This window comes from Scleropages formosus, chromosome 17 (genome assembly GCF_900964775.1).
Source record: "Scleropages formosus chromosome 17, fSclFor1.1, whole genome shotgun sequence".
Taxonomy (NCBI): Eukaryota; Metazoa; Chordata; class Actinopteri; order Osteoglossiformes; family Osteoglossidae; genus Scleropages; species Scleropages formosus.
In genome coordinates this window covers 17,712,395-17,724,737 of record NC_041822.1, presented here as the reverse complement: position 1 = coordinate 17,724,737, position 12,343 = coordinate 17,712,395, and the positions used below count along the sequence as shown (strand labels likewise).

The window sequence follows — 12,343 nt, the reverse complement described above, 5'->3', positions numbered from 1 at the left end:
TTTCCTGAAACAGGACAAACCCTTTCACTCCAAAAATATCTTAGATGCCACAGAATCTGAAAGCATTTCAAGGTACATGAAACAGAAGACTGTTGTGCAACTTCCTCATTGCTGTCCAGAGTGGAGCTCCCCCCATTCCATGTTTTAGATGACACAGAATAGTGTCCCATCGGTTTTAGTATTTGTTTCCTTAACTTTTGCAACACTTTACACATGAAAACCCAACTCATCCTGAATACTTCAATAAACAAGTAGAATGGGGTTCCTCGGTTTCAGCATCACTCTACATGGTTGCTTCACCCATTCTACAGAATTCGTAGAACACACCATAGCATAGGGCTACTCCTTAAATCAAAGCTCCGCCCATTTGACATGATTCAGATTATAATAGAAGTCACCTTTGGTTTTTTCAGCTACATCATAACTTTTGTCCTTCAAAACCCTTGTCACACTGCTTGCTTCAATAAACATGTAGAGCGGCGTTCCCTCCATTCCCTCAGCTCAAGACAACATAGATCTGGGCTCTCCTGGATAGATTTTGGGGAATCCTGCTCTCAGTGATAGGAAATGCATACATCCAGCAGAACTACAGACCTCGCCTGTTTGAAAACTCTACGTGTTCTTCTGTACTCATTCCCAGGCAGCAGCGGTGTAAAAACACCGTGCTGCGGTGTAGCTCGGCCCCATCACCTTTCCAGTGTTGCAAGAGCCAGATGGAGTGCCCATCTGTGCCTGTGTGTAGACTATGAGTTCTCTCACCATTGACAACCAAAATTACTGTTCCTCAAAAAGGCAGAACAAAGCAGAGAGGCGACAGAGCCCAAACAGCTGTTCAGCATTACAGCGTCCTACAGATGAGTGCGCACCGCACAAAGACACAATGCCACGCAACCAAGAACCATAAAACACACCTTTGTGGTTACCACAGGAATAAACACTGGCCTTAAAATAGCAACACATCTAAGGTGGCTGCTTTTGCACCTCTGGCAGATGGAAGTGAGAGAAAACAGCAGCCCTTTGGCACTACATTACCCATAAGGCCATGAGTGTTCATGTCACAAGCACAGTACTATTAATACTGGTAAGGTAACCTGAAAACAAAAAAAAAAAAAAAAATTTTGAACTTGTTACGAGATGGTTATCTATTAAGTGATTTACTGTACCTGACTAATTTACACTGCAGCAAGTCAAGTAAGTACCGTGGTGAAGGGTATTAGAACAGCAATGGGGATCGAACCATCAACCTTCAGGTTACAAGTTCACATCCTTATTTGCTACATTACTTCCTACCCCAGAATATTTATAAATATCTACATAAAATGAGAAAGTAAGAGTACTGAGGAAAAACATTCCCATTCTATTTGTGCAATGCACTTTTAGGTATTTTACCTGGAGATGGATGTCACTTTGAACAAAAGCATCTTCTTTACGAATACATGCAAATAAGACTAATGGAAGGATGGAGATATAAACTTTATATGTTTAGTCTTTTAGGAGTTGTCAGCTTTCTGATTTGATTAACAAGTCAAATAATATAACACTCAGAGAACTGGATCAGGAAGTAAAGACCTCTGATGGAGGTCATCTTTGCCTTCTGGGGCATTTACACCCTGAGACATTACTTACTCCTCACTACAAGGGACTATTCCTATGCCACACCAAGTCCCTCCTTTAAAATATGCACATTATGCATTCAAAACACGAGCATAATGAGTTGGCACTTTGACGAACAAAATACATAGGGCCTAAGTTGGCTTCTTAATTGTTCAACTTATCTCCGTGCTGCCCTCTCTGAGGGCTGCTCTCCTGAGCAACACGCAAATATATCCACAATAAAAGTGCTGAATTTCTACATGTGGGCAAATCATGGAGACAAAATGGTGCACCCAGGGAATGAATACTTTAGAAATACTGAGTTAAACACTTGTGCCCATTAATAATCTGGCTGCCATTATGGAATTAACTTTTTTAGCCAGCTCCTTTGTTCAAGGTGACTTATAATGTTAGATAACTAACTTTATAATTATCTCCCCATTTAAACTGCAGGGTACCCTTGCTGTCTCAACTGAGGGCAAATACTTTGATCACAGTGCTACAACAGGAATGGGATTTGAACTGAATACTTTTAGACTGCAAGGCACCAGGTCTAATGACAGCTCTGTCTTCTCCTAACAATGCTCAGAGCATGATGTTACACCGAGTGCAAGTAGCGTAACTTCCATGTAAAAACAACGTCGTGGATCTGCAGTCTTCAGCAGATCACACAGCACCACACCCCCAGCGAAGCACTGCTGACGTCCCCCGAAAATGACAATAATTTTCCTGAATAGGTCTAGATGGAGGAAATGACAACTTACCGGGAGCTATTAGGAAAACAGGGCATAAAAGTGTCCTGATTAGTAAATGTCACCACGGCAACTGGATAAACTAGAAATAACCCTTGAAAAAGGTCTGTAAAGACACAGCCAGCGAAGGTGTTCTTCCAGTGCATCAATGTTCCAGTCTGAGGAATACCATGTGCAGATTGTGACTGGAAGTTCAGTAACACACATCCTGGGGGGGGTGTTGTGTGAGCTGGGGTGTGATAAGCGCCTCCTAGCAGCATGCTGGGTGCACTACAGGTCGCTGGCTGCTGCGGTTGATGGATAGAGAGCTGTTAGCTGCGCTGTCAGGTTGGCTGAAACCCCAGTGAAAGGCTTGCATCATATGTCCTCAATGTTGCAGGGCAGCAAGTTGATGAGAAGAGTCAAATGGCACCAAATTTAAACCTATGCCGTGTTGTAAATGAGAATGCAACAGAAGAAAAAAAAAAAAAAATCAATTGTCAGATGTTCAGCAAAGCACAAGAATCTAAATGCATGTTCAACTGAAATAAACAACAAAATACGCAGCCAGACACTCAAACAGACATAAATACATGAAGCAGAAAGATGAGATGCTGGCCTAATTAAAAACGCCTGACCAAACATTTCAAGATTTTTTTTTTTTCCCCCTCCACTGCAAACAATAATTGTTTATTGGATGGGAATTAGAAACAGTTTAATTTGTTTGGCGACACGCACTTATTGAGGACCCGCAGCCCACCATGTTACGCAGCTGTCTGCGCTGCTCTGGCAGCGAAACACTAGTGACTGCCAGACAAGGTGGCCTCAGGGGCTCGATGGCATTCTGCATTATTTTAATGAGATGTAGCTCCATAATGACCAAACTGTCTGATGTGTAACCCTAGTCAAACAAACCTGGGCTGTCCTTTTAAGTATTTTATGCCTTAAGACAGTCAAATTCGCAAATTAATAATTTAGCCACAAGTTATTGGTTCTGCTTACTGAGGGGGAAAAAAAATCCCACGAGGCCTTCAATGCTGAGTTATATAAAAAAAATATAACTATGTATATATTTAAGAAGTACACAGAAAAACACTGCATGCAGGTATTTGAATTTTAGATCACGAAAGGAAAAAATTGTCCATGGTCCAGCACGCATGACATGTGAGCACAATACCCAACACACATGCATAACATGGAAAAAATACACAAAACACGCACACATACAGGTATGAAATGTAGGGCACTAATCAAAACATACACAGGTTTAATTAAAGCCACAATCTGAGGAGCTCCAGGTCAGCCTCAGTATCTTTACTGAGCAAAACTCCAAAGTTCAGAAATTTATAGCAGCAGAAACAAATATCATCTCATGGGGCGTGAATAAAAGCTTCACCAAGCAAACCTGAGTTAAACTGACCCTGAATGAGGTGACTCACTATGCTATGCCCTTTGGGGCAGCACATGAGGTAAGGAGGCGCACTGTTATCAAGTGTTTGCCAGTTCACATCCCAGGAGGAGGAAATCCAGATGAACGAGAAAACGAGGCATATAAACTGGACAAGCTCAGTAAGCATCCAGCTGCAACGCGGAAAACCACAACCCCTGTAACTCAAAAAAGAAGTGACTTATTCAGAAAATAATGCAATAATGTAGTAAATCACTGCAATGTGATTAAGCCACCAAGTCTGGCTGATAACTGCCAACCTTAAGTGAGCATCAACCATCGGGATCCGCATGGAAGGGTCCGCATGGACAGCCAAGGTCCTTCCTATGGGACGTGTCTTCACTCTGACAGGACGAGCAGTCAACACTCCAGTCCTCTGGTCCAATCATAAGCAGATGGATGACCAGACATGACACACAAGCAACAGGAGCAGCGATGACTGCGCAGTAGTGAGAAGACTCGATACGGCCTCTCTCGTCTCCCCACTCTCCCTTTCCGGGTGCCCTAAAAGTGATAAACTTCACAAATTCCCCAAAAAACCCAATTATCTTATATTTTATGGGTCTCATTATTTCAGAACATGAACAGAAAATTATTACTTATGCTCAAAGCAACCGGCTTTCATAATGCCTTCCATTTTGAGAAAAATGCGCAAGCCCTAAATAATTACACATGGCAAAATGAATTACGGCTGCCTAAAGAGCATAAGCCGAGACAGTAATAAAGATGAATAAATCCTTGCCAATCACAAGCGTGTGCCGTTACGGAACCCAGACGGGCGAGTACGGACAGCACGGGAGAGAACAGTGTGCCGTGCCACGTCACCGCTTCCTCCGTTTGGGGAACAAACGCGACAGAGATCCGGTAACCCCTTATCCCTTTTCACTTAGCGCACAAGTTTAGCAGATCAATGGGTGGACGGAAATGTGGTCCTTTTCCACTTAAAAAAAAGTACTGACTCATTTAGTTAACACCTCACTAGAGGGAAATTCACAATTTACTGACAATTATTTATCCATTCATACATCTGGGTAATTTTTACTGTATCGGTTCAGGGCAAGTGCGTTGACCTCAGGTACTGCAACAGGAGCAAAACTGGACCCCAGACCCTAGGTGTTTCAATCACAAAGTTGTGTCTGTGCGCAACCCTAACCACTGTGCCACTTGGAAGCTCATCTATGCAGCAATTAACTTACCCCCTGCAAATAGAGTCATGTTATGAGAGCCACACGAACTGAAAATGATTCTTTACATAATGTGAATGTATTGTAATAATGAACCCGCAAAACACACACCAAACTGCAGGAAGGCATCGAATAAAAGAAAAATTCTGGCTAATATTGAATTACATGTAGAGAAAGCTTAATAGTTCTGGTAGACGTAGTTGTAGTAGCAGCAGTAGTACTAGGAGGTTTTAATCCTCTCTTCAAAGCGCTTATCTGTCAGTGTTGCGACAACACAGCATCCAATAAAATTTCATCGTTTTATGGATTATCAGGCTTGACCGACGTACCCAATTCACATTCAGCGAACGGCCAACTCTCCTCGTGCACGCAGTTGCAGTAACCAAGGAAACACGACGGGCAGTTCGCACCCGCGGTCAGTGGGCTATTCATTATTTATGCCGTGTGTGAAGTCTACAGACATTTATTTGATAAAAACTTTTGAACTGCTGAGATTTGCGAGAGTAGTGTGTGAAAAAGGGGGAGGCAAGGAGAACAGATGAAGACAACAAATTACTTGAGAAGTGTTCAAGGAATGTTTCAAAGCACTTTTTTGCTCGAATGGTTGTTTGTTACTGCTCCTCCCATTTTGATGAAAAATGCACATTCTATAATATATATATTATATTATTTTTTATTTCGACTTCCGTTAGCTCTTTTTTTTTTTTATTTGCGTGTGACTTCTGCAAAATGTATTTGAGAGAAAGTTTTTCATTGAAAGAAAAAGTTTGATATTTAAAGTTGATTTTGTTTACAACATATATTTGCAAGAAAAGATGCAGCTTATATACTGTATATTATTATATATTTCAATACACATAAGTAACAGAGACTGGATAATTGTTCTTTGAAAAATATTCAAACTCCGTTCTGCCAGGCTCCACTTATTCATTTACTGTACCTTTTGAAGAAAAATACTGCAGAACAAAGGACACTTGTGGAATCATATCATGTATGCACTGTCCTGGTTAATCCTCCTCAGAAAATGAATAATACATTTAGTAACTCAAAATAAGTTTAAGAATACAATCGGAATGTGCCATTCGCTTAGAGCGGAAACCAGAGAAAGCTATTCAACATCCGCTGAGAGTAAGTCTGACATGTTTTGGGAAGAAAGCGCACCAAAGCACACTGCACAGCAGTATAAACAAACCGTGATTAGAGACGTAAAAGATCTGATCGGTCCCCACACCTCAGCAAGAATGCTCTGCGCTCATCCATCTCTGGCCTAAACTCAAAAGTCTTGGCCCCGATGTGGCGAAACAAGCTCCCTCTGTCCCTCGACACAATTACAGACCCGGTTCCCTAGCCTGGTCCATAAACGTCACACCTTCCCATTTCGCCTCGCGTTCTTCTTGTGCCGTGCTGAATCTTTAACCACCTGGAGTGTGAGCATGACGAGAACCTGGACCGTAACGACGCCGGCATCCAACATCCTCCCGACTCACCACCACACTAACACACTTCAAAGAACATGTGTTGCCACTGTTGTCCAACGAACAGCCCAAATTATTCTTTTCATTATACTACCACCATGCTTGACAGCTTCTCAGCCGTCAACATTCCATAGTCAGCTGTCAACTTTCCTAATTATTATTATTATTTATTATTATTAATAATAATAATAACAACAACAACAACATCATCATCATCATCTCTGCTGAGGCTCTGATCCAAAAGAAAACAGTTGGTGGTGTACTGGTTAGAACTACTGCCTTTGTACCCAAAGGTTGCAGGTTTGAATCCCACCTCCAGCTGTAGTACCACTGAGTAAGATACTTACCCTAAAATCACTCCAGTAAAGTTACTCAGCTGTATGAATGGGTAAATAATTGTAGGTAAATTAACCCCGTAAGTCAGTTCGGAGAAAAAACACGTGAGCTAAATGAACAAACGCAAATGAAGAGCTGGTGGCTTAAATGTGTAAAAGAAGCTAAATGGCCTGGAAAAACAAAAAACACAGGAGTGCCAATAATTTTTCACAGTGTTATGTACCACGAGTTAAACGCAACATTTCACATTTTTAAATGTTGGTTTCAACACATCATTACTATGCTGCATACAGCCAGGTCAGAGAAGCAGCAAGTTGTGGAGACATGCACTTTGCTTAATATGAAAGATTTTCAGTAATAATCCTTCTCACTGATGGAGAGCCACTCGTTTGATTCAGAATCGATTGTTCCACACAACAGGCTGTTTAGCCACTGTCTGAAATTGGTACTTTTTGGACCTTATCGAGGGGGTAAACACGGTGTGATATAATAAACCACTGAAAAGACTCCCATTTCCTATATATGTGGCCACGTTCGCGATATAGACTGTTTCCAGTGTTTGAAAAGATTTGAAAAGTGAGAAGAATTACACTCATTATGTCGATAAGAAACAAGCAATTATGGCCTTTGGAGAGATGTTCACATCAGCGCAGGAAGATTACAGCTGTCTTTAAACAGACTGCTAAACTAAAACGAGCTTTAAATGAAGTATCTGCCAGAAGTTTCTTTACATAAAAAGCTTGCAAAAACAAAAAAAAAAAAAAAAAAAAGAGCTCGAAACTGAATGGCAGCACAAGCGGCAGTGCTATGGGGCCAAATATAAACACCACCTTCAAACACTGACTTAGAGACAGCACAAAAAAAAAAAGACCTCGCGAAGCGGAGACGACCTGATAGCCTGGTAACAGATGAAAGGCTGGAAAAAATGCATTCTGCTCTTTGAGCAAACCATTTGCGAGGCAAATTTGCTAAAGGTCATAAACAGGTACACTTAGCGCCATGTTGTTCCTCACTCATGAGCAGACAGACAAAAAAAATAAAAATAAGAGCTAGATTTCTGGATTCAGAGGCTGGTTCGCTGTTTATAGTTCATATAATCGTGTTCCTATCAAACAAATGCTTATGGGACATTTGTGCCACTTCAAAACACTAATTATACTTTATGAGCAGTGACAGTCTGTGCGGAGTGCGGCGTTCGATGAAAAGCAAGTCTGGCACATCCGCTGGATGCGAGTGCCTACCTGCTCGGAGGTTCGGATCCTTTGGACTCTTTGCCGGGGATCTTGTCAGCGGAGGGCTCCATGGGTGAGTTCAGAAGAGCCAGGCAGGAGGCCAGGGACTGGCTAGAGTCCTCTCGGGACACTGCACGCAAAATGACAGGAGGGAGGGCAACGGCTCGTGTTACATGTGGGTTTTTTTTTTTTTTTTTAAATTAGATTTATGAACAGAACTGGATCACTTCAACATACAGGTTGAGACAGTGCAGCAGAAACTGCGAATACCAACCACGTACATAGCGCAAGGACTCGATGTCAAAATGTTGCAGTATATCACGGACACGATCATGTAGCTTTCAGAAGGATATCCAGATATTCCACAATACTTACATTTATTCATTTAGCCGATGCTTTTCTCCAAAGCGACTTACAACTATTTACCTCTTTATACAGCTGGATAATTCTACTACTGGAGCAATTTAAGGGTAAGTACATTGCTCAAGGGTACTACAGCTGGAATTGAGGCTAGAACCTGTGACATTTGGGTCCAAAGAGAGCAGCACTAACCACTACACTACCAGTTTCCTCTCAACGATCATGCAAATTGAACGTTAACTTAGCCAGCAGATGAAATGCAAACACTTCAGCAATCCACATTAATTACCGAGGAGACTTCGCGTATAGACAGTTATACCATGACACCTGATCTTTCCCTACACCCAGGCAAGACCGCTGCACTCCTCCACTTCCGGCCATCTGTTTGTCCCACTCACTAGGGATCCAATACTTAAGAGTTCCTTGGTTCTCAGACTCTGATACGGCAGAATGAGCTCCCTCTAATCCCTCAGAACTGCTGAATCTCCTCCAACACTCAACAAGAGTCTTAAAACATCTCTTTCAGACCCATTTCCCTCTCAAACCCCTAACAGTTTTGTAAATTAGTCCTTCACCATTACTTTACGTAGATTTCTACGGGACAGCTGGTATTGTAGTGTTTAGAGCTGCTGCCTTTGCACCCAAAGATTTTAGGTTCGATCCCCATCTCCGGTCATAGTAGCCTTGAGTAAGCTCCAGTAAATTGTAAGTAGACTAACATAAGTTGCTTTGGGAAAAAAAGAGTCATCTAAAGGAATAAATGTAAATTCCTATTCGGTATTATAATACGTGCGACAATAATTGCTTGTGTATATCTAAAACTACCTGATATGCAATGCACTTTTGTTTACTCTGTAAACTATGACGCTTTGGAGACAAGCGTCTGCCAACGTATACAGCAGTTCAGCAGCACAGCAGAAATGGCCAGCACCTCACAGCTCCTGAACCATTCATTGCACATAAGCTCAGATACAACCTCAGGTGTGTGATGTTTGCATGTTCTCCCTGCATTTGCAATCCAAAGACATGTGCAGGAGAAGGCAACGGCAAACCACTTCTGTCGTAAAAAAACAGTTTTTAAATCTACTTGCTCTAGATAAATATTACTACTAGGCAAATAAAACCATAATAAGCCAGAGAGTCTTGCAAAGCCTTAGATTTTTCAGTTTTGGATAAGTTAAAACACTTAAATATAAAAGCCGTTCTCCATCAAAACTGCAAACCTTTGTGGTCCAGTCCCACAAGACGCATCTGGCCTCCAGATCGCTGCAGAACAAACCAGCAGTTTTAGCATTTTCACACAGAAGGGGAGACATTTGCACAGAGCACCGTGTCACCCCTTTCGGTAAAAGTATTCTGCACTTACAGAGCTGCAGGGAACATGATTAATAAATGAGGAACACTTTTCACAAGAGGTGCTGCACACAGGAAGAACGGTCTGGAAGCGGTCTGTCCTTATTTTCACCGCGGTCGCGCTGCACTTCCGAGCACTCCAGCAGCACGTGTGGGATGTTTGACAGACCCTCGTGCAACAAGCTGAAGCGGATGGCGAAGGTTCGGGTTAAGGATAAGATCAAAATAAAACAGAGTGATCCGCAGGGCCGGCTCATTCCGACCGTGAACATGTGGAACCAGCGGGCCTTTTGATGTACGTGTCAGAAGGGGACCGTTATTCCACTTTTTCCTCGGATTCGCCGAGAAGCGTCCTGTTTTTGATACGAAAGGACTCTGCAGACAGGGAGCTGTTGTGCTGGACAACAAGATTAGACTGCGACACTGCTTTGTGACAAACCAAAAGTAACAAACACATGTGTTGCTGCTGCTGCCAGATGAACAGCCCAAAATTATTCTTTTCATTATACCACTAGGATGCTTGACAGCTTCTCTGCCATCAACGTTCCTTAGTCGGCCCTCAACTTTCCATATCATCATCATCATCTCTGCTGAGGCCCTGATCCACAGGAAAACAAGATTTTACTCATTCGTACAGCAGAACGTTGAAGCACCACGACACCTTCTGTCCACTTTACATTTACATTCATTCATTCATTTAGCAGACACTTTTGTCCAAAGCGACATACATCTCAGCAAAAGTACAATTTATGCATTAAGGACACTTTAAGCTTTGTGTCCTAACAACTGAACATCCGCTTGGTGTCGAGCGAGTGGCTGAGTGACAGGTCTCAAGTGCCGTCCATCGTGGACCCCGTTTCGTCCGTAATCAGACGGCGCTGTCATGCCTGCTCGAGACGCTTCTCCGAAGTGACCGGAAGGGGAACGCGGATAAGCGCAGCAAAATCCCGCAGACATGGTCATACCATTGGCGTCGAAAAATCCAATCCATTCCGAAACTGCAGGATTCGTACAATTTCAGACACGTCACCAACGTCGCAGCTTGGGGCGCGAACCCTTTTACAGGGATATTGCTCAGTGGCTCGAATATGTTTGCTAGATATGCTGTACCGCAGCAACTTGTGCCAAAAAACAAAGAAAAAAGACAGACTGACTAGACCAGACTGACAGATTCAATTGCAAGGGGAAGAACACGTCTTTGTGGAAATATAGAAGCTGGGAAGTTGAGACAACTTAATTCTTCTAAGTATATTTTCATCCCTCGAAGCCCATGGCCTTTACCTTGTGTTTTGAAAAAGTGAGTCGCTTTTTGTTCACAGTGTTTCCTAGACAGCAAAAGGCCAGCTCACATAGAGAGGGAAAAGCCTGACTTAACCGGCTCAAATTGATCCCTGACGCAGTTTTGGGGGGGGTGGGGAGGAAAGGGGGGGGAAAAAAAAAAAAAAATCCATTCCACCAATACAACTGCATTCGCCTTTACAATTTAAGCAACAAAAAAGTGTCGCTAGGAGACGAGACAGGAACTTATTCACCTATATCGTCTGACGGAGGAGACGAGGAGGAAGCCACACGAATGCCCTGCACCCAAACGGGCGGGTAAACAAATGAACGAGTGATGCCACGGAGCCCCCGTCAGTGGCCGCAGCGCAGCGCAGCACACCGCTCGCCAGGGGGGCTTTCTCTCCCATGAGCCACTCGCTCCGCTTACACAGGACTGTGATGCCTGACAACCGGAGGCTGCTATCAAAGCAGCTGGCGAAGGGTAGAGGAGGGGGGTTACAGCACTTGGCATTCTCCACCAGCTCCCGCCCACAGCCAATGAATAATAATCATCAGCTAATCGGGTCGACGGATGACCGAGAGCCCGGAGAGAGCGGCCCTTCCCTTCCCGTTCCAATTAGACGGCGCGACGTACATGCCAAACGCACGCATGTATCGCTTCTAAATTAAAGTGCGACTAAACGGCCTGCAAGCGGCAGCACGTGCTCTGCCCCTCCGCCCGTAGTCTTCCTCACCTGGCTGCCTCGGGCTCGCATATCGAATATTCATGGCGTTCATTAGAGTGCAAAACACAAATTGCAGTGTGCTGTTCGCCGAGTGAAGAAAATCACATTTGTGACGGCACCGGCAGGGATATTGTTTGATGGGAACGAGATGCATCTGCCTCTGTCTTATGCTCAGCTGTCATCCTCCCAGAGCTGGATTGTGTGGAAGGTGGAGGACATAACTATCAATTACAGCATTTTAGAGAGGTGGGGGCCTTCTTACCATGGGTGAAACGGGGCACTTCAGGTACGTATTATTTTAAAGAAGCACTAATAATGACTGTTTTGGGACTCTTGCACTTCTCCTTTTAAAGACCAGGGAAATCACTGGAAAAATTTACGTCCTAAGAACAGAGAATAAACATTTAAACACAAGATAGTAAACTGGTCACACCAAATTCGGCTAATAAGTGATACGGCAACAGGCCACTTATAAACCATTGAAATGTGCCCGACACATGGCGCAAGCTGTGGAAAGACACCGGTGTCCTTGTTAGTGGAATATACAAAATATTTTAAGGGTTACCTGAACTTCGAGTGACTTATGTTGAACAGCTAGTGACCTGGTCAAATTAAATACACTGGCA

The 12,343-nt window shown here is 43.2% G+C and overlaps 1 protein-coding gene across 5 annotated transcripts in view; it reads right to left on the bottom strand.

The window, feature by feature from the left end:
- Positions 1-12,343, bottom strand: part of ccser1 (coiled-coil serine-rich protein 1) — an 88,909-nt gene that overhangs the window by 50,108 nt on the left and 26,458 nt on the right. For all 5 annotated transcript variants that reach the window (XM_029259445.1, XM_029259447.1, XM_018758445.2 and 2 more), the window contains exon 5: positions 8,008-8,128. In XM_029259445.1, the coding sequence (XP_029115278.1) occupies positions 8,008-8,128 (121 nt within the window). The remainder of the gene's footprint in view (positions 1-8,007; positions 8,129-12,343) is intronic.